We start from the raw sequence: 22,141 nt of genomic DNA on the forward strand, positions 1-22,141 counted from the left end.
GGGGGGGTCGTATTAAAAATAACTCCAAGGGCTGAACTCTGCGCTACATCGTACCTCTATCCGCCGTTTGCTTTGTTTTCTGAGCTGAACTCGTTTGCGCATGATCGCAAAATAACAGCACAAGTGCACCGAGTGAATAAGAAGCCGCGGACATGATACCTCCGGCAGATTTGGATAGATACGCGTACCAGCACTGTAATGCATGGCACTGAAATGGGGATAACATGTGCAACCCTTAATGTTGCAATATTAAAAGGGGTCGTATTTTCCGTGTGAGATAATGTTAGTATAGCATATGTAACGGTATGTTACAATGTTACATGTACATAAACAATATATATATATATATATATATATATATATATATATATATATATATATATATATATATATATATATATATGTACATCAAAAATAGATCGATAGATAGATCTGACACTGCCTGTCTATGTATCAAAGGACGCTTATAATTTAAAGGGGCTTTAAAACCAATTCAGAAGACAGCAGCACCCCTTAGTGGTCTAAAGGGGTATTTCCTTTAGTGCAGTAGGCCCGGAAAATAGCGATCTCAGCAAAAACAGCAAAGATAAAGAACACACGATATATACACACACACACACACACACACACACACACACACACACACACACACACACACACAGAGGTTATGATTTATTTAACTAATTTCTAGAAATCACAAAAAACAGTTTATGTGAACTCTATAGACTCCCAGAAGTAGCCCTCCCAAGACTTGTATGCATTATGAAACAGATACAAATAGGAAATCCAGTGATAATCTCTCTCTATAGATCATTTACACAATGCAGCTCTAACTCAGGTCTCTGAAAGATGTATTTCCGCCTGAAGATAGCTGGTGCTGCCCTGGGTTTAGTTGAGACAGGAGGAAGACGACAGTGACATGATGTCCCTGCTCAAAGCGCCTCTGAGGGCTGTAGAGACTCACTCACCAGAACAAGTTCTCTGCTACAGCAGCCCATCCAGCTGCTTCCCTGAGGAGACAAGGCTGTGACTGCAGGCTCACTGCTTTCTTTAATCCCGTTTCAGATCCCAATTGAAAACGTGCAGTCATTCAGTTTAATGGCTAGTTCTAGTGTCTGTGTGTGTGTGTGTGTGTGTGTATCTGTGTGTCTCTATGCAAGACAGTAGACTCAAAGAGGGGACACGGACACATTAGTCTGAGTCTGTCTCCGAGTCTCTCCCTGTGCCTGTTTGTCTCCGTGCCTGTGTGTCTGTCTCTCTGTCTCTGTGTTTCTGTATCTCTGTGCCTCTCTGTACAGTGTGTGTTTGTGCTTCACTGTAGCGTGTACAGCTGATATAATGGGATGTGTTTCCCATTGTTTGCGCTTTCCTGTTTTTCGCCCAGCTCAGCCCTGACCTGGAAATATTGAAGTTTCCTCTCCCCTTTTCCTTGGAAGCTGAGCGCAGGGCGGGGGGAGGGGGGGTTGTTCCCATGGACCGATAACAAACTCAACATTTTTAACACAGGCTCATTATTATTATTATTATTATTATTATTATTATTATTATTATTATTATTATTATTATTAGTGCAGATAGCACTTTTAAGCACTACAATAAATTACTTTGTTAAAATGTTATTTAAAAATTAAAGTTGTGCTACCATGCCTCTTTCTGTCTGTCTGAATTGGCACTGCAGTCTGTCTGTCTGCATTGCCATTGCAGTGCCACTGTCTGTCTGTCTGTCTGCCTGCGTTGCCATTGCAGCGCCACTGTCTGTCTGTCTGCATTGCCATGGCAGTGCTACTGTCTATCTATCTGTCTGTCTGTCTGTCTGCATTTAGCGGTACTTTTTATTGTTTTAAGTTCATGGCTGATTTGTGGGGCGGGCTGTCAATTTGGGCTGGCATTTAAGCAAAAAAATAGTCAACAAAAAAAAAACCTAACTAAAATGGTAACCCTTAGCTTGGCTTGGCAGGGCTGACAGCACACAACTCCATTGGAAAGAGGAAAAGCTTTGAATGAACCAAACTGAAAACACTTCAGGTTACTTATTTTACTTGACTTTTCTTAAACAGTAAGACCCTTTTAACTCAGGAGCTTTATTTTCTTAAAGATGAAAGTTACACTTTGTGTAAAAAGACAGGCCCTCCTCTCTTACTAAAAACACCAACGAACAAACAAGCAAACAAACAATTAAATAAAGAAATAAACCCTGTTTGAATGCGTTGCTAAAATGATGAGTGAGGAAGTCAATTGGAGATGAACAGGCTGGGATTGTCTGGGTACTGCAGTTGGGTTAGAGAACCGCTCCAGCCCTCCAACGCATTTCATTTTATTAGAATAATTAAATGCTGGGTACAGTAGCAGGAAGTGACTACTGAAGTATTCACCCCCAGCTCTGCGCAGGTGAGGGTCGCTGGTGTTGATCGGGCTGCTGTTTTGATTCCAAGTGAATAAACAGCTTCTTGGGTTTGTGAGGCTCACCGTTCTCCAAAGTCTTTCAGAAAAAGCAGCGATCATCACAAACCCTAACCCTCTACTAACAATATTAATAATGTTAATATTGATTTAAAAAATAAAAATGACCATTACCAATTCTACTCTTCCTCAAACAGAAAGAGCGAGAAGTCTTCTTCCAACGCTGTTTCCACGGCCTGTCGGCACGTTAGGATTTCCATATCTTCATCCTCGTCATCTTCCGAAAACATGGGCAGATCCTTGCCTCCTCCTCCTCCCCCTCCCTTATCGAACCCCTTGTCCTGAAGCGGGTATCCCAGGACAGCCTTGTTTAGGGAGCCCTCCTCTCTCTTGCTCCCCTCCTCTCCCTCGCTCCCTTCTTCCCCCCTCAGCACCAGGGTAATGCTCTCCTCCTCCTCCTCCTCCCCCTCCTGTACCCCCTCTCCCTGCCTCATCTTTGGGCTTTCCCCTGCCTCTCCCTCTCCCTCCTCCCCTGCCCTCTTGTGTAGCTCTGCTGCCTGGTTGTTGGTTTTGCTCCAGGTGAAGCTGTACAGGGTCTCCTGCTCTGGATCAGTGGGGGCGCCTGTTTCTGCAAAGGTTGTGAGGAAACAGGAATTAAGGAAGACCTCTCTGTGCTTTACAATGCTTCCCTATGCTTTACCACACCTCTCTGTGCTTTACAATGCTTCCCTATGCTTTACCAGACCTCTCTGTGCTTTACAATGCTTCCCTATGCTTTACCAGACCTCTCTGTGCTTTACAATGCTTCCCTATGCTTTACCAGACCTCTCTGTGCTTTACAATGCTTCCCTATGTTTTACCAGACCTCTCTGTGCTTTATAATGCTTCCCTATGCTTTACCACACTTCTCTGTGCTTTACAATGCTTCCCTATGCTTTACCAGACCTCTCTGTGCTTTACAATGCTTCCCTATGCTTTACCACACCTCTCTGTGCTTTACAATGCTTCCCTATGCTTTACCACACCTCTCTGTGCTTTACAATGCTTCCCTATGCTTTACCACACCTCTCTGTGCTTTACAATGCTTCCCTGTGCTTTACCAGACCTCTGCGCTTTACAATGCTTCCCTATGCTTTACCAGACCTCCCTGTGCTTTACAATGCTTCCCTATGCTTTACCACACCTCTCTGTGCTTTACAATGCTTCCCTATGCTTTACCAGACCTCTGCGCTTTACAATGCTTCCCTATGCTTCCCTATGCTTTACCAGACCTCTCTGTGCTTTACAATGCTTCCCTATGCTTTACCACACCTCTCTGTGCTTTACAATGCTTCCCTATGCTTTACCATACTTTCACTGTGCTTTATTACACTTTATTGTGCTTGTACTATGGGGCACTTTTATAAGGGTTAGTTTACCAAGTTTTTTTTAGTGCTTTACCTCACTGTGCTTTATTACGCCTGCTGTGTTGTTGTTGTGGGATGCTTTTTATAGTTGTGTAGGAACACTGTGCAGTACATGCTGTTTTTTGTGTGTGTGCGAGTCAGTGGATGCAGTGTGTTGTTACCCTCTCCTGTCCTGTTCTCTGGACTCGTCTCTCCCCCCGGCACCCTCTGGTCTCTGGTTTTCGGCAAAGCAAACTTTCTCACTGGAGCTTTCAGGAAAAGAACACAGAAACACCCGTATTGCAGGGTTCAGCATTGCTGATGTATGCTTTTAAAGCACAGCTGGCAACTTTTCAACCAATTAGCTGTAAGGGGAGACATTTCCAAACAATTTTACAATAACATGTTTTTTTAATATGCTTTACCACACCTTTGTGTGCTTTACAATTCTTCCCTATACTTTACCAGACCTCTGTGCTTTACAATGCTTCCCTATCCTTTACCAGAACTCTCTGTGCTTTAAAATGCTTCCCTATGCTTTACCAGACTTCCCTGTGCTTTACAATGCTTCCCTATGCTTTACCAGACCTCTCTGTGCTTTACAATGCTTCCCTATGCTTTACCAGACCTATCTGTGCTCTATAATGCTTCCCTATGCTTTACCAGACCTCTCTCTGCTTTACAATGCTTCCCTATGTTTTACCACGCCTCTCTGTGCTTTACAATGCTTCCCTATGCTTTACCAGACCTCTCTGTGCTTTACAATGTTTGCCTGTGCTCCCCCTGTGCTGTATCGCACTGTGCTGTGCTCTCGCTATGGGACACTGTTATAAGGGGTGTTGTTCTTGTTTAATGTTCCCTGCAGTTCATTACCTTTGTGAGTGGAGATTTCCAAAGGCTTGTTTTTTGTGCTGAATCGTGGCTTGCTCTTGTTCTTCACCTCCTCCTCTGACACCTTCCCTTCTTTCTTCTCCTTTTTCTCCCGCTGGGCTTTTCCGAGGCTCAAACCTTTAGTATAAATAAATAAATAAATAAATAAATAAAGTGAGAAGTGAAAGTCGTGGGCAATTTGTATAGACTTACAAACACTATTTTTTTTACTGATCAGAGCTAAGAATAACATGGCTTAAAATAGACTTTTGAAGGACCTCTATTAACGGAAAACTAATTACTTTTCCCTTTGCTTAGTGTCTTCTTGCGCTTTTTAGATGGCTTCGGTCGATGCTCCTGCAATACAAAAACAGACTCAGTCATTGCTAGTGTAGCGGGCAGTGAGTGTTGAGTTATTATTATCATGATTTATTTATTTGGCAGACTCCTTTACCCCAGGAGACTCACACAGGTGTCACAGGGCAGCGCAGGGTTACAATGCAAGCTTCATATTGAAACACAGTGTAGTTTACAGTCTGTGCAAATAATAATACTACTACTAGAATACAATATGAACTAGGATGCAGGCAGTTAGGATTGTGATGCTCTGTTGTTACAGATACTGTCCCACGTCGATGAGCTGAAAGGCTTTCAAACCATTATTATTATTATTATTATTATTATTATTATTATAAAATATTATAAAAGTGTCTTACCTCGTCACTGGGAGAACACCGCTCTCCTCTCCTGCTGCTGTCTGTCAGGAAAATCCCCAGGACTTCTGTTAAAATAACAGAGACAGGCAGACAGGGTGAATTTGTTTAAATGTTGTATTATACAGCGTGGTCAAAGGCTTTGCTGTTGTGCGCTGCACCTGCAGTGTCGCTGTCCTCGGATGAAAGCCTCTCCTCTTCATCGTAGCGACTTCTGAACCCAAACTGCGATAAGCGCTTCTGAAAGAGCAAGCGAGACAGGGATTAACAAAACAAAAGACCCCAGTCAACCTCTGAAGAAAGAAAAAATACTCATAAAAATACAACCCCCCCAATGAAGCTTTTCCCATGGCTATGCATTTACCATACCCTTCCCTATGCATTTACAAGACCTCTCTGTGCTTTACAATGCTTCCCTATGCTTTACCAGACCTCTCTGTGCTTTACAATGCTTCCCTATGCTTTACCACACCTCTCTGTGCTTTACAATGCTTCCCTATGCTTTACCAGACCTCTCTGTGCTTTACAATGCTTCCCTATGCTTTACCACACCTCTCTGTGCTTTACAATGCTTCCCTATGTTACTGTGCTTGATTACACTCTGCTGTGCATTTACTGTGGGGCACTTTTATAAAGGAGGAGAATGAATAACTAAGTTATCTTACCTTGAGGCTCAGTTTCTGTGCCTTCTTGGCCATTTTCACAGCTTCATCCACCTTCTTACTGCAGTCACGCTGGCCTCCCTTCTTCTGAAACTAAACAAGACGAGCAAACCAGAATCAAATCACAAGTGGAAACATCTGCCACTGAATTCACACTGAAGATACTGAGAAAGACTTCTAGTCACTGAATGAAGTATTTGTTCTTGTGTTTGCTGACAGTGTGAGGGGTACGGGAGAGAGCTCACCACCCCAATGCCAGTCTCCGGTTGCTCCTGAAAGCTCTTTATCATCGACACTGAAACCCAGGCTCTGGTGGCAGGGTTACCAAAGTAAGTCAGGTGGCATTTCAACTGCAAAAACACAACCAAAGATTTATCAGTAAAACGCATGCTGACAGCACTGGATAACACATAGGGACACAGCAAGGGACATAGGGACAAAGTAAGAGATATATTTTTTAAGTCTTTGCTCAAGTCTTTAATTACCTCCTATTTAAAAAAAAAAAATAGAACATTTAAATTGAACAGTAATGTACAAAACTGAGCAACAAATAACTTGACAGTGATTTACAGAGCTTCAGTTACAAGGCTTAGACAACTGATACTGGTTTTGTACAGTCAAAACATTTTTTTCGCCTTTCAATAAAACAGGAATTTATTCGAGACTGGAGTAACACTTTCAAGATATAACCCTGTGGTACCAGTGATAATGTTAATAAAGCTAATAAGAGGTGAGAGAATGGATTTTAAAGATGGGCAGCGCTCCTTTAAAGCGAGGTGCCAGTGATCCCATTGATAAAGCTAATAGGAGGTGAGAGAATGGATTTTAAAGATGGTCAGCGCTCCTTTAAAGGAAGGTGCCAGTGATCCTGTTAATAAAGCTAAAAAGAGGTGAGAGAATGGAGTTTGAAGAAGTCTTGCTTAGCTCTGTTTTGAACTATGAACTTACTGGTTCCTTGTCCGACTCCTTTTTGAATAGGAAACAGTTTCCAGTGTCGGGATCCTGGTCCACCATAGCTGGCCACCTGCAAACCAGCCATCAGTATATGGCTCTGGTAAAAAGCACTGCATCCCCTCTATATAGAATGAACTAATCTTGCTTCATAAAGTCGAATGAAACCTGCTGATTAACGTCAGGTTAACATACTGAATTACACACAGCTTTGTCATTTTCCATATACTGCAGTTTTGTCCTGCATTTTCCATGGTTGTACTGGGCATTTACAATAGTTTATCATGGTTTGCCATGCTTGACAATTCTTTACCACACCTCGCCATTCTTTACAATGCTTACGTGTGCTTTCATGATGCTTTACTACACTCTGCTGTGCTTTTACTGTGGGGAACTTGTATAACTGCCTCTTATATCAGTTAACATGTCTGGTTGACTCTGTTACAATGCTTGTACCTGTCTCTTATATCAGTTAATGTGTCTGGTTGACTGTGTTTGTCTCTTTTTCCTACCACGGGAAGCCGCACTGCCTCGCCCATACGATGGATCCTGGCACAAGGTCAGAGTAGACAGCGCTGTCCTCTCCTTCTGACCAGCTCTCTTCAGGGGCCTCACAGCGACTGTGCTCAGCATCTGAAACACAAACGAAGCAAGGTATTCTCAGCAGGTTGCGATATGCTGATCTCACGATACGATACTTGTCACGATATTGGGGTCAAGATACGAAGAGATGGCAGTACAGACTCCCGCTGCAGAGCGGTTTGATCCATTCCTCGTTTCGCTATGAGTTTAATAATAAAACACACCTGTGCTTGTTACCTAGACACACTGGGGCTGCTCAGCTGGTAGTAAAACCTGGAATGGGTGACATCGCTGTGCAACAGGAGTCTTATTTCCATCGATGGATATGAATGTGATATGATGGTTCTAATGGGATATCTGTATGATGGTTTTAATGCGAGCTTGATCAGCCCCACAATGTGTCTAGGTAACAAGCCCAGGTGCATCTTATTATTAAAGTCCTAGTAAAACCAAGAAAGGATCACACTGCTGTGCAACGGGAGTCTTATTCCCATCCCTGCATGTGTATATGGGAAGGATAAGCAATGAATTAGTAACTTCATGCTGCTCACACACCCTGCTCTATAAACACTACAGCTGAGCTCTGTATTTGATATGCATGTTTTTTCAAACAGTGATCGTTTTATCTGGATACAAACTGCCCCCTTGAGACAGCATGAGGAAGTGCAACTCGTCTACTTTTGAAACCCTTATAAAAGTCTCCCCATATTAACAGCACAGCACTGTGCAACTAAGCACAGTGACTATGTGGGAACGCATAGGGAAGCATTGTAAAGCACAGAGAGGTCTGGAAAAGCACAGGGAAGCATTGTAAAGCACAGAGAGGTGTGGTAAAGCACAGGGAAGCATTGTAAAGCACAGAGAGGTCTGGTAAAGCACAGGGAAGCATTGTAAAGCACACTGAAGTGTGGTAAAGCATAGGGAAGCATTGTAAAGCACAGAGAGGTGTGGTAAAGCATAGGGAAGCATTATAAACCACAGAGAAGTGTGGTAAAGCATAGGGGAGCATTGGAAAGCACAGAGAGGTCTGGTAAAGCATAGGGAAGCATTGTAAAGCACAGAGAAGTGTGGTAAAGCATAGGGAAGCATTGTAAAGCACAGAGAGGTCTGGTAAAGCATAGGGAAGCATTGTAAAGCACAGAGAGGTCTGGTAAAGCACAGGGAAGCATTGTAAAGCACAGAGAGGTCTGGTAAAGCATAGGGAAGCATTGTAAAGCACAGAGAAGTGTGGTAAAGCATAGGGGAGCATTGTAAAGCACAGAGAGGCGTGGTAAAGCATAGGGAAGCATTGTAAAGCACAGAGAAGTGTGGTAAAGCATAGGGAAGCATTGTAAAGCACAGAGAGGTCTGGTAAAGCACAGGGAAGCATTGTAAAGCACATAGAAGTGTGGTAAAGCATAGGGGAGCATTGTAAAGCACAGAGAGGTGTGGTAAAGCATAGGGAAGCATTGTAAAGCACAGAGAGGTGTGATAAAGCATAGGGAAGCATTGTAAAGCACAAAGAGGTATAGTAAGGCAGATTTAAAAACATGGCAAACCAGGGTAAACTTTGGTAAGTGCACAGTATCAGCATGGCGTGGGGAAAGTGCAAGAATACAGATTCCTCACCTGTGTTGTGGCTGCAAGTCCAGTCCTCAGGCAGGGCTGCAGGGTCAATGCTGTCTGGCAGCCTCCTCCACTTTCCACAGGTTCTCCTGGAGCACTGTGCCCAGCACTCACGCTGCTCTGCGGAAACCATTGAAACAGCTTCTCACAAACTGCAGGCAGGGCTTACCTACCAGCTCACATGCACACTTCATTGTAAAACTGAACCAAACGCTCTACCGCGTGACATCATTGCACAGCTGTGGCTGCTCTACCTCTTTCATCCCCCTCTTGCTCATTCTTCTTCTTCTTCTCTTTTTTGGTGGTCAGCTGGTCAGGGTTTCTTTTCCCCTCTCGGCCCCCAGTCTTTTGCAGAGGCAGCCCCCTCGCTTTCTTCTTGCCCTTGCCCCAATTTAGGAATTGGGACTCTGAAAATTCTGCCCTGGAAGGCAAGGACACAAGACTACATCACTTCCTAGTGTCAGGACAAACGCTGGTCTGCTTAACTCAGTTTAGTTTCAATAACACTGATAAAGGCACTAGAGCCCAAACGCTGGTCTGCTTGACTCAGTCGCTTCTAGTTTTACCCCTCTTTTAGTTCTTACCCTTTGCGGTGTTGATCAATGCTGGCTTGCAGAGACTCGACTTCATTTAAGACTGTCACGGTGTCTTCTGTAAAAAAATGATATCAAACTGAACATCAGCAGCAAGATCTATGCATTTACATTGGCTAAGATGACGCTGATATTTATATCTGTAAGTCTGTCCCATAAGCAGAGGCAGTCCAGATCTGCGTCCGAAATTTCCAGTTTCCACGCAACTATTACCCAGAGCAATTCAAACGCCCCAGTACTACTAAATTATTATCATTAATGAGTCATTTTATCCAAAGCAACTGCCAGAGACTAGGGGGGTGAACGATGCAATTTTTGGCCATAGCTATATTCTGCAGGGTCCTATGCAGCACGCGGTGTACGTTGTTACCTTTTGAACTGTGGTAAACAATGTCATTGTCCCTCGTTCTTACTTACCAAGGCAGCTGTCCAAGCCCTTCTGCGCTACAGACTGGAAGATTTCATTGTATTGGCTGTTGGACAGAGGGGAGCTGCACGTCCTATACACCTGCGCAGGTAAAGACAGAATCGGCACGGCAAGTCAGAAAGCTCTGATCAATCCAAACAGAGGTGCATCGCCGTTTAAATGTTAATCCTGCGCTTGTACATTTTAACTTTAACTTAACTCTCTCTCTCCTCTCTGTGTGTCTCTCTCTCTCTCTATTTATATATATATATACATACATTGGATATATACACACACACACACACACACACATATATATATATAAAACAGCCTCCAGTACTCCAATGTAGAAGCACTTTAAAAAAAACTCAATAAAAGTTTTGGCAACACAAACGTTGCAGCGAAAAGTCTTTCTAGGATCGAAAGTTTTACTGTTACTGTACTTAAGTTAATTTTTATTTCTGCATTCAACTTAACAGTAATTTTACCTGCTTTTAATATATATATATACACATTAATACATATATATATATATTATATATATATATTATTAACACACACACACACAGGTGTGAGTATATCCATATAATTGTCATTTTATACTTAAGCAGTGGTTAAAATGTAGGGGGGCCCCTAGCCCCCCCCCCCCCCCGAGCCAGGAAATCCTTCAACCAAAAGAGTTATGGTAAGACCCCCCCCCCACCCCCCCCCCCCCCCCGCCCCCCCCGCCCCTCCCACAGGGTCTGTTAGAGACGTGAACGAGTTTCTCAAAGTTCTTTTTCCTTTGTTGATTCAAGCTATCTTTTGGAATTGAATTAGGGCACCTGCAAGTTCACAGAACCATTTCTCTGACACACACTTACACTGTCGGGCCTGTCAGTCTCTCCCTCCCCCTGCTCTCTGGGCGCTGTCATCCAGCCTCTCCTCTCCCTCCGTCTATCCTCCTTCGTGCCTCTGTCTCCATCCCCCTTTCCACTGCTCGGTTTACCCCCCTTGCTCGCCTTCTTTTTCTTCGTGACACGCTCCCCCTCTCTCTCTCCTCCTTCCTCCTCCACCCCTGATTCTATCACTCTCTCTCTTTTCTTTTTCGTCGTCATGTTCACCTCCCTGTCAGATTCCAGATCTTTCTCTCCTTTTTTCTTCTTGGGCAGTGCCTCCTCTCTCTCTCCCTCCTCCTCCTCTATCACTTTCTCTGTTTTCTTTTTCCTTGTCGCGTCTCTCTCTTCCTCTCCCCCTGGAACCTCTTTGTTTTTCTTTTTCTTCTCTCTCTCTCCCTCTTCGTCGGAGCCAGCTGTCTTCTCTCCTTTCCTCTGTTTCTTCTTCTTCTTCTTCACCTCTTTCCCCTCTCCTCCCTCCTCCTCCTCACTGTACAACTTAGCTTTCTCATTCTTCTTTTTCTCATGTATGGCCAGTAATGTGGACCCCCTCTCTCCAGCCCTGTCAGAGTCCTCAATTTTCTCTCTTTTTATCTTCTTCTTCTTCAACTCTTTCCCCTCTCCTCGCTCCTCCTCCTCTCTGTACGGTTCTACCGTCTTCTCTTTCTTCTTTTTCTTCTGTACAGTCAGCACTGTCTCCTCTCTCCACCCCTCTTTGTCGGCTTCCTCGATTTTCTCTCTTTTTATCTTCTTCTTCACCTCTTTCCCCTCTCCTCGCTCCTCCTCCTCTCTGTACGGTTCTACAGTCTTCTCTTTCTTCTTTTTCTTCTGTACAGTCAGCACTGTCTCCTCTCTCCACCCCTCTTTGTCGGATTCCTCGATTTTCTCTCGTTTTATCTTCTTCTTCACCTCTTTCCCCTCTCCTCGCTCCTCCTCCTCTCTGTACGGTTCTACAGCTTTCTCTTTCTTCTTTGTCTTTTGTATTGCCAGAAATGTTGGCTCTATCCCACCCTCTCCCTCTCTTGTCCTCCTCTCCTCTCTTCCTCCCTTCCTCTCAGCCTTGCTCTTGCTCCCTCCTTCCCACTCCCCTTTGATCGGCGGAGCGAACCTGGGCTTCTTTGGCACCGCAGACTTCCCGTTACCTAAATAAAACAAAAATATTTAAACATGTATTCCACGGCACGCTCTCCTTAACCATCCCCACAGTAAAAGCATTGCAAAGCATAATCATAGACAAGCATTGTAAAGCACAGAGAGGTCTGGTAAAGCACAGGGAAGCATTGTAAAGCACAGAGAGGTCTGGTAAAGCATAGGGAAGCATTGTAAAGCACAGAGAGGTGTGGTAAAGCATAGGGAAGCATTGTAAAGCACAGAGAGGTCTGGCAAAGCATAGGGAAGCATTGTAAAGCACAGAGAGGTCTGGTAAAGCACAGGGAAGCATTGTAAAGCACAGAGAGGTCTGGTAAAGCATAGGGAAGCATTGTAAAGCACAGAGAGGTATGGTAAAGCATAGGGAAGCATTGTAAAGCACAGAGAGGTCTGGTAAAGCATAGGGAAGCATTGTAAAGCACAGAGAGGTCTGGTAAAGCATAGGGAAGCATTGTAAAGCACAGAGAGGTCTGGTAAAGCATAGGGAAGCATTGTAAAGCACAGAGAGGTCTGGTAAAGCATAGGGAAGCATTGTAAAGCACAGAGAGGTCTGGTAAAGCATAGGGAAGCATTGTAAAGCACAGAGAGGTCTGGTAAAGCATAGGGAAGCATTGTAAAGCACAGAGAGGTCTGGTAAAGCATAGGGAAGCATTGTAAAGCACAGAGAGGTCTGGTAAAGCACAGGGAAGCATTGTAAAGCACAGAGAGGTCTGGTAAAGCATAGGGAAGCATTGTAAAGCACAGAGAGGTCTGGTAAAGCATAGGGAAGCATTGTAAAGCACAGAGAGGTCTGGTAAAGCACAGGGAAGCATTGTAAAGCACAGAGAGGTCTGGTAAAGCATAGGGAAGCATTGTAAAGCACAGAGGTGTGTGGTAAAGCACAGGAAGCATTGTAAAGCACAGAGGCAGGTCTGGTAAAGCATAGGGAAGCATTGTAAAGCACAAAAAGGTCTGGTAAAGCACAGGGAAGCATTGTAAAGCACAGAGACGGCCCTTGACATGTTAGCCCTGTAAAGCCAGAGGGTCTGGTAAAGCATAGGGAAAGCAAGTGAGCGGTCAGGTCGCCTCTGCTCTGTGTGGGAGCGCCAGTGCCGCTGCAGTGATGGTTAAACTGGGATCTCTCTCTCCCCAGTATGAACACCGACACGGCTGCAGGGCACTTCTGCCTCGGAGGATCTCTTGTGAGGAACGATGCCGTACAATTTTGCCAGTAAAAAAAGGGGGTCCACATGACAATAAACCGAACTGCATGCAGACACGGCCCTTGACTGTTAGCCCTCACACCAGAGGGCAAAGCTGAGAGAGTGAAGTGAAGTGAGCGGTCAGGTCGCCTCTGCTCTGTGTGGGAGCGCCAGTGCCGCTGCAGTGATGGTTAAACTGGGATCTCTCTCTCCCCAGTATGAACACCGACACGGCTGCAGGGCACTTCTGCCTCGGAGGATCTCTTGTGAGGAACGACGCCGTTTTATTTTGCCAGTACCAGTGAAGGAAAACAAAAAACAAAAAAACTACACAGACTGGAATCAAAATAAACACTGCTAAAGTCTAAAGGGTTAAAAAGCGAAGCAGAAAATGAGAGAGAGGCAGACTACAGTTATTTAGCCAGTCAGTTTCAAACTCAATCTTAATACGATTAGGCGTTCACTAGTAGTAGTAATAATAATAATAATAATAATAATAATAATAAACAATAATAATATTAACAGCCATTTAATTAAACAATCTACAGTTGTTACCGGCTAGCGAGGTCGGGCGTTGTTTCGATACGAGCGCCAGTTGATTGTATTCGTTACAGAAATGAACTTCTTAATAAACTCTGTCGTTATATTTATTATTATTCAGGTTATTTGTATTCATTACGGTCCTTATGTCATTATTTCTTTCTTTGTTTTACCGATTCGGGCGGGAGTATTCTCCTACCCGCCGCCTCGGGCTGTCGGATGTTTTAATAACCGTTTACTATACATACAAAATTAGACAGACAAAAAAAAAAAAACAGGGCCCGGGGTAATATCGTAATTTACCGGTCATATATAATAATAATTAATAATATATAATAATAGCTAATAATAATACTAAAATTATATTGTATAAACGTGTATCGCCGCTTCTATAAAATTAACCTGTGCTTGTCAAGCTTCTTTGCGTTTCTCATTGTGCGGGAAATTCTTCCCTCGATTGCGCGAGTCCGCTATCTGCCTCCGTCAAGATCGTGTATCGCACGTGGGGCAACGGAAAAAGTCTAGCTGCCGCAAATTGTACAACAAGACGTTTCTTTTGAAACGGGTTTAAATTTGGCCCGAAAGCGAGGACGCTTCTTGAACGGTCCTAATCACAATTAGACGTGGACGTTTCTGTAATCATCATAGCAAAGATTAGACATGCCAGGATATAACAGTAATACGGCGGCCTCATAGCAAAGATTAGACATGCCAGGATATAACAGTAACCGGGCTACGGCAGCCTCATAGCAAAGATTAGACATGCCAGGATATAACAGTAACCGGGCTACGGCAGCCTCATAGCAAAGATTAGACATGCCAGGATATAACAGTAACCGGGCTACGGCCTGCCTCATAGCAAAGATTAGACATGCCAGGATATAACAGTAACCGGGCTACGGCGGCCTCATAGCAAAGATTAGACATGCCAGGATATAACAGTGACCGGGCTACGGCAGCCTCATAGCAAGGATTAGACATGCCAGGATATAACAGTGACCGGGCTACGGCAGCCTCATAGCAAAGATTAGACATGCCAGGATATAACAGTAACCGGGCTACGGCAGCCTCATAGCAAGGACTAGACATGCCAGGATATAACAGTAACCGGGCTACGGCAGCCTCATAGCAAAGATTAGACATGCCAGGATATAACAGTAACCGGGCTACGGCAGCCTCATAGCAAAGATTAGACATGCCAGGATATAACAGTAACCGGGCTACGGCAGCCTCATAGCAAAGATTAGACATGCCAGGATATAACAGTAACCGGGCTACGGCAGCCTCATAGCAAAGATTAGACATGCCAGGATATAACAGTAACCGGGCTACGGCAGCCTCATAGCAAAGATTAGACATGCCAGGATATAACAGTAACCGGGCTACGGCAGCCTCATAGCAAAGATTAGACATGCCAGGATACAACAGTAACCGGGCTACGGCAGCCTCATAGCAAAGATTAGACATGCCAGGATATAACAGTAACCGGGCTACGGCAGCCTCATAGCAAAGATTAGACATGCCAGGATACAACAGTAACCGGGCTACGGCAGCCTCATAGCAAAGATTAGACATGCCAGGATACAACAGTAACCGGGCTACGGCAGCCTCATAGCAAAGATTAGACATGCCAGGATATAACAGTAACCGGGCTACGGCAGCCTCATAGCAAAGATTAGACATGCCAGGATATAACAGTAACCGGGCTACGGCAGCCTCATAGCAAAGATTAGACATGCCAGGATATAACAGTAACCGGGCTACGGCAGCCTCATAGCAAAGATTAGACATGCCAGGATATAACAGTAACCGGGCTACGGCAGCCTCATAGCAAGGATTAGACATGCCAGGATATAACAGTAACCGGGCTACGGCAGCCTCATAGCAAAGATTAGACATGCCAGGATATAACAGTAACCGGGCTACGGCGGCCTCATAGCAAAGATTAGACATGCCAGGATATAACAGTAACCGGGCTACGGCGGCCTCATAGCAAAGATTAGACATGCCAGGATATAACAGTAACCGGGCTACGGCGGCCTCATAGCAAAGATTAGACATGCCAGGATATAACAGTAACCGGGCTACGGCGGCCTCATAGCAAAGATTAGACATGCCAGGATATAACAGTAACCGGGCTACGGCAGCCTCATAGCAAAGATTAGACATGCCAGGATATAACAGTAACCGGGCTACGGCAGCCTCATAGCAAAGATTAGACATGCCAGGATATAACAGTAACCGGGCTACGGCAGCCTCATAGCAAAGATTAGACATGCCAGGATATAACAGTAACCGGGCTACGGCGGCCTCATAGCAAAGATTAGACATGCCAGGATATAACAGTAACCGGGCTACGGCAGCCTCATAGCAAAGATTAGACATGCCAGGATATAACAGTAACCGGGCTACGGCAGCCTCATAGCAAAGATTAGACATGCCAGGATATAACAGTAACCGGGCTACGGCAGCCTCATAGCAAAGATTAGACATGCCAGGATATAACAGTAACCGGGCTACGGCAGCCTCATAGCAAAGATTAGACATGCCAGGATATAACAGTAACCGGGCTACGGCGGCCTCATAGCAAAGATTAGACATGCCAGGATATAACAGTAACCGGGCTACGGCGGCCTCATAGCAAAGATTAGACATGCCAGGATATAACAGTAACCGGGCTACGGCGGCCTCATAGCAAAGATTAGACATTCCAGGATATAACAGTAACCGGGCTACGGCGGCCTCATAGCAAAGATTAGACATTCCAGGATATAACAGTAACCGGGCTACAGCGGCCTCATAGCAAAGATTAGACATTCCAGGATATAACAGTAACCGGGCTACAGCGGCCTCATAGCAAAGATTAGACATTCCAGGATATAACAGTAACCGGGCTACGGCGGCCTCATAGCAAAGATTAGACATGCCAGGATATAACAGTAACCGGGCTACGGCGGCCTCATAGCAAAGATTAGACATGCCAGGATATAACAGTAACCGGGCTACGGCAGCCTCATAGCAAAGATTAGACATGCCAGGATATAACAGTAACCGGGCTACGGCGGCCTCATAGCAAAGATTAGACATGCCAGGATATAACAGTAACCGGGCTACGGCGGCCTCATAGCAAAGATTAGACATGCCAGGATATAACAGTAACCGGGCTACGGCGGCCTCATAGCAAAGATTAGACATGCCAGGATATAACAGTAACCGGGCTACGGCGGCCTCATAGCAAAGATTAGACATGCCAGGATATAACAGTAACCGGGCTACGGCGGCATGCCAGGATATAACAGTAACCGGGCTACGGCCCTCATAGCAAAGATTAGACATGCCAGGATATAACAGTAACCGGGCTACGGCAGCCTCATAGCAAAGATTAGACATGCCAGGATATAACAGTAACCGGGCTACGGCGGCCTCATAGCAAAGATTAGACATGCCAGGATATAACAGTAACCGGGCTACGGCAGCCTCATAGCAAAGATTAGACATGCCAGGATATAACAGTAACCGGGCTACGGCAGCCTCATAGCAAAGATTAGACATGCCAGGATATAACAGTAACCGGGCTACGGCAGCCTCATAGCAAAGATTAGACATGCCAGGATATAACAGTAACCGGGCTACGGCAGCCTCATAGCAAAGATTAGACATGCCAGGATATAACAGTAACCGGGCTACGGCAGCCTCATAGCAAAGATTAGACATGCCAGGATACAACAGTAACCGGGCTACGGCAGCCTCATAGCAAAGATTAGACATGCCAGGATACAACAGTAACCGGGCTACGGCAGCCTCATAGCAAAGATTAGACATGCCAGGATATAACAGTAACCGGGCTACGGCGGCCTCATAGCAAAGATTAGACATGCCAGGATATAACAGTAACCGGGCTACGGCAGCCTCATAGCAAAGATTAGACATGCCAGGATATAACAGTAACCGGGCTACGGCAGCCTCATAGCAAAGATTAGACATGCCAGGATATAACAGTAACCGGGCTACGGCAGCCTCATAGCAAAGATTAGACATGCCAGGATATAACAGTAACCGGGCTACGGCGGCCTCATAGCAAAGATTAGACATGCCAGGATATAACAGTAACCGGGCTACGGCAGCCTCATAGCAAAGATTAGACATGCCAGGATATAACAGTAACCGGGCTACGGCAGCCTCATAGCAAAGATTAGACATGCCAGGATATAACAGTAACCGGGCTACGGCGGCCTCATAGCAAAGATTAGACATGCCAGGATATAACAGTAACCGGGCTACGGCAGCCTCATAGCAAGGATTAGACATGCCAGGATATAACAGTAGCCGGGCTACAGCGGCCTCATAGCAAAGATTAGACATGCCAGGATATAACAGTAACCGGGCTACGGCGGCCTCATAGCAAAGATTAGACATGCCAGGATATAACAGTAACCGGGCTACGGCAGCCTCATAGCAAAGATTAGACATGCCAGGATATAACAGTAACCGGGCTACGGCAGCCTCATAGCAAAGATTAGACATGCCAGGATATAACAGTAACCGGGCTACGGCAGCCTCATAGCAAAGATTAGACATGCCAGGATATAACAGTAACCGGGCTACGGCAGCCTCATAGCAAAGATTAGACATGCCAGGATATAACAGTAACCGGGCTACGGCGGCCTCATAGCAAAGATTAGACATGCCAGGATATAACAGTAACCGGGCTACGGCGGCCTCATAGCAAAGATTAGACATGCCAGGATATAACAGTAACCGGGCTACGGCGGCCTCATAGCAAAGATTAGACATGCCAGGATATAACAGTAACCGGGCTACGGCAGCCTCATAGCAAAGATTAGACATGCCAGGATATAACAGTAACCGGGCTACGGCAGCCTCATAGCAAAGATTAGACATGCCAGGATATAACAGTAACCGGGCTACGGCAGCCTCATAGCAAAGATTAGACATGCCAGGATATAACAGTAACCGGGCTACGGCAGCCTCATAGCAAAGATTAGACATGCCAGGATATAACAGTAACCGGGCTACGGCAGCCTCATAGCAAAGATTAGACATGCCAGGATATAACAGTAACCGGGCTACGGCAGCCTCATAGCAAAGATTAGACATGCCAGGATATAACAGTAACCGGGCTACGGCAGCCTCATAGCAAAGATTAGACATGCCAGGATATAACAGTAACCGGGCTACGGCGGCCTCATAGCAAAGATTAGACATGCCAGGATATAACAGTAACCGGGCTACGGCGGCCTCATAGCAAAGATTAGACATGCCAGGATATAACAGTAACCGGGCTACGGCGGCCTCATAGCAAAGAGCTCGTCAATTCGACCGCCTTTGCCGTTAATTATAATGTCTTCGCAGATACACACACTCAAAAAAGATCGGTTTAAAAACAGGAGCCCGTTTGACATGGTCTGGAGTCCTCAAAACCAAAACGTAATACAACTGGGTTAAGATAGCCTCGTTTATTCAGTTCTGTAAAATAAATAATCTTCGTGATCCTTCATCTTTGGTACCGGGGGGGAGGGGAGTGTAGGTTATGTTTGTTATACTGATTTCTTCGAACGAATGTACATTGTCAAGACGGCCTTATAAAGTATCAGCCACATTTGTTTTCAGAAGACTGTTTTTTATTTATTTTTTTATTTTTTTATTTTTTTAGAATGGTTGGTTGTTTTAAACTTTTGAGAGACCTGACGAGATACCACATTTACTGAATAATTGTCCACATTCACCACGCTCTACAAAGCAAAGCGCTCTGTCATTGACCCAACTACGGAATGTGCTTGACCACAAAATGTGCTCCTCATAACGCGTAACAGTGAACGCAGATTCAGCCAGTTGTGAAAGGAGGGGAAGGTTACTGTAAAAAACGCTGATCTGTCTGCTCTTGCTCTGCCGCGGGTTACAGCAGAGAAAGCGATCTGCAAGAGAAAACTACAAGTACCAGAATCCTCCGCGGAAAGCGATCTGCAAGAGAAAACTACAAGTACCAGAATCCTCCGCGGAAAGCGATCTGCAAGAGAAAACTACAAGTACCAGAATCCTCCGCGGAAAGCGATCTGCAAGAGAAAACTACAAGTACCAGAATCCTCCGCGGAAAGCGATCTGCAAGAGAAAACTACAAGTACCAGAATCCTCCGCGGGAAGCGATCTGCAAGAGAAAACTACAAGTACCAGAATCCTCCGCGGAAAGCGATCTGCAAGAGAAAACTACAAGTACCAGAATCCTCCGCGGGAAGCGATCTGCAAGAGAAAACTACAAGTACCAGAATCCTCCGCGGGAAGCGATCTGCAAGAGAAAACTACAAGTACCAGAATCCTCCGCGGGAAGCGATCTGCAAGAGAAAACTACAAGTACCAGAATCCTCCGCGGGAAAGCGATCTGCAAGAGAAAACTACAAGTACCAGAATCCTCCGCGGGAAGCGATCTGCAAGAGAAAACTACAAGTACCAGAATCCTCCGCGGGAAGCGATCTGCAAGAGAAAACTACAAGTACCAGAATCCTCCGCGGAAAGCGATCTGCAAGAGAAAACTACAAGTACCAGAATCCTCCGCGGGAAGCGATCTGCAAGAGAAAACTACAAGTACCAGAATCCTCCGCGGGAAGCGATCTGCAAGAGAAAACTACAAGTACCAGAATCCTCCGCGGAAAGCGATCTGCAAGAGAAAACTACAAGTACCAGAATCCTCCGCGGGAAGAGACCGCGATCTGCAAGAAAAAAAACTACAAGTAAGAATCCTCCGCGGGAAGCGATCTGCAAGAGAAAACTACAAGTACCAGAATCCTCCGCGGAAAGCGATCTGCAAGAGAAAACTACAAGTACCAGAATCCTCCGCGGAAAGCGATCTGCAAGAGAAAACTACAAGTACCAGAATCCTCCGCGGGAAGCGATCTGCAAGAGAAAACTACAAGTACCAGAATCCTCCGCGGAAAGCGATCTGCAAGAGAAAACTACAAGTACCAGAATCCTCCGCGGGAAGCGATCTGCAAGAGAAAACTACAAGTACCAGAATCCTCCGCGGGAAGCGATCTGCAAGAGAAAACTACAAGTACCAGAATCCTCCGCGGAAAGCGATCTGCAAGAGAAAACTACAAGTACCAGAATCCTCCGCGGAAAGCGATCTGCAAGAGAAAACTACAAGTACCAGAATCCTCCGCGGGAAGCGATCTGCAAGAGAAAACTACAAGTACCAGAATCCTCCGCGGGAAGCGATCTGCAAGAGAAAACTACAAGTACCAGAATCCTCCGCGGGACGAGAAAGGCCCCCCTTTTGCAAACTACACGTGACGTTGCAAAGCGAAGGAGAGGGGGGGGGTAATCGCCTTGGCATCAGTTTTGCCCCCTCAGATTAAGTTTCAGCTCAGTTTTCAGCACTTGGAGCCGCTTTGCGACCCTTTAGCCCCAAAACAGAAATTAGAATCGCTTTTCAAATTCGGAAACACGAACATCTGCGAAGAGTGTTTACACGGGGTGGGGTGGCCCCGGCGCTCGCCTGCTTTTATACACACGCACACAAACAAAATGGTGTCAGTTCTCTCTGAGACGCGAAGAAATAAACGCTATGAATGCAATGTCCTGTCGGTAATTTCTTTTGTGTGGACGAGAGGTTTTGTTTAGCGTGTGTTTTTTTATTTTATTTCATTCAGTGTAAGGAATGTTTACCAAGCAGGCATTGTCGGTGGGCGCCGCCCAGTCGCCGTCTCCGAACTCCCCGCCCTCTCGCCCTTCCATTGGCCGAGGGGGTGGAAGGGATCGCCGCTTGATTGGCCGCCGGGGCTGCCCGTCAGTTTTTCCAGGGCTCCGCGAGAGGGATATAAAGGCTGGAGGAGACGCCAGAGCGAGACCCTGAAGCGGGCGCTCGAGCTGCAGGGAGGGTATTTAAGGCGAGTGCGCAGGAGAGCGCGTTCACTCTGGCAGAGACGCGCTGGGTACAGAGACACTGGCAGAGCCGGGGCGCACTCTACCCGAGACGCTGCGCTTCTTGTACCGGTCAGATCATCGCTGATCAGTTAGGCTAAAATATATATATATATATATATCAAATTTATATATATATCCTAATGACACACACCATTATATAGATATATAGCTCGCGGGTATATATATTTATAATTATATATTTTTTCAAACTTAAAAAAAAAAGTTGAATGGCCGCTGACTTAAAATTTGGTACCAATGACAATTATCCAAAGTTTAATTTCTTTTTTTTTT

General features: G+C 45.3%; 1 protein-coding gene and 1 long non-coding RNA gene across 2 annotated transcripts; both read right to left on the reverse strand.

Moving 5' to 3' along the window:
- Window positions 1–2,579: 2,579 nt before the first annotated feature.
- LOC121305639 (sodium/potassium/calcium exchanger 1-like) lies at window positions 2,580–6,320 on the reverse strand. Its single transcript, XM_041237332.1, has 8 exons — window positions 6,276–6,320; window positions 6,034–6,123; window positions 5,530–5,608; window positions 5,372–5,436; window positions 4,958–5,012; window positions 4,659–4,793; window positions 3,968–4,054; window positions 2,580–3,028 (listed from the first exon to the last, which is right to left on the reverse strand). Exons 1-8 carry the CDS (start codon window positions 6,318–6,320, stop codon window positions 2,580–2,582), a joined length of 1,005 nt encoding a protein of 334 aa, XP_041093266.1.
- A 3,119-nt stretch (window positions 6,321–9,439) lies between these two features.
- LOC121305619 lies at window positions 9,440–10,265 on the reverse strand. Its single transcript, XR_005948108.1, has 3 exons — window positions 10,179–10,265; window positions 9,753–9,819; window positions 9,440–9,589 (listed from the first exon to the last, which is right to left on the reverse strand). It is a non-coding gene; the product is annotated as an uncharacterized LOC121305619 (long non-coding RNA).
- Window positions 10,266–22,141: the final 11,876 nt, after the last annotated feature.

Source organism: Polyodon spathula, chromosome 44 (assembly GCF_017654505.1).
Source record: "Polyodon spathula isolate WHYD16114869_AA chromosome 44, ASM1765450v1, whole genome shotgun sequence".
Classification (NCBI taxonomy): Eukaryota; Metazoa; Chordata; class Actinopteri; order Acipenseriformes; family Polyodontidae; genus Polyodon; species Polyodon spathula.

Coding starts and splice junctions, on each gene's coding strand:
- LOC121305639 (XM_041237332.1), bottom strand. CDS start 6,320: ATGATAAAGAGCTTTCAGGAGCAACCGGAGACTGGCATTGGGGTG. Junction 5,609..6,033: donor CACAGAAACTGAGCCTCAAG/GTAAGATAACTT, acceptor TTGCTCTTTCAG/AAGCGCTTATCGCAGTTTGG. Junction 3,029..3,967: donor AGAGAACAGGACAGGAGAGG/GTAACAACACAC, acceptor CAACCTTTGCAG/AAACAGGCGCCCCCACTGAT.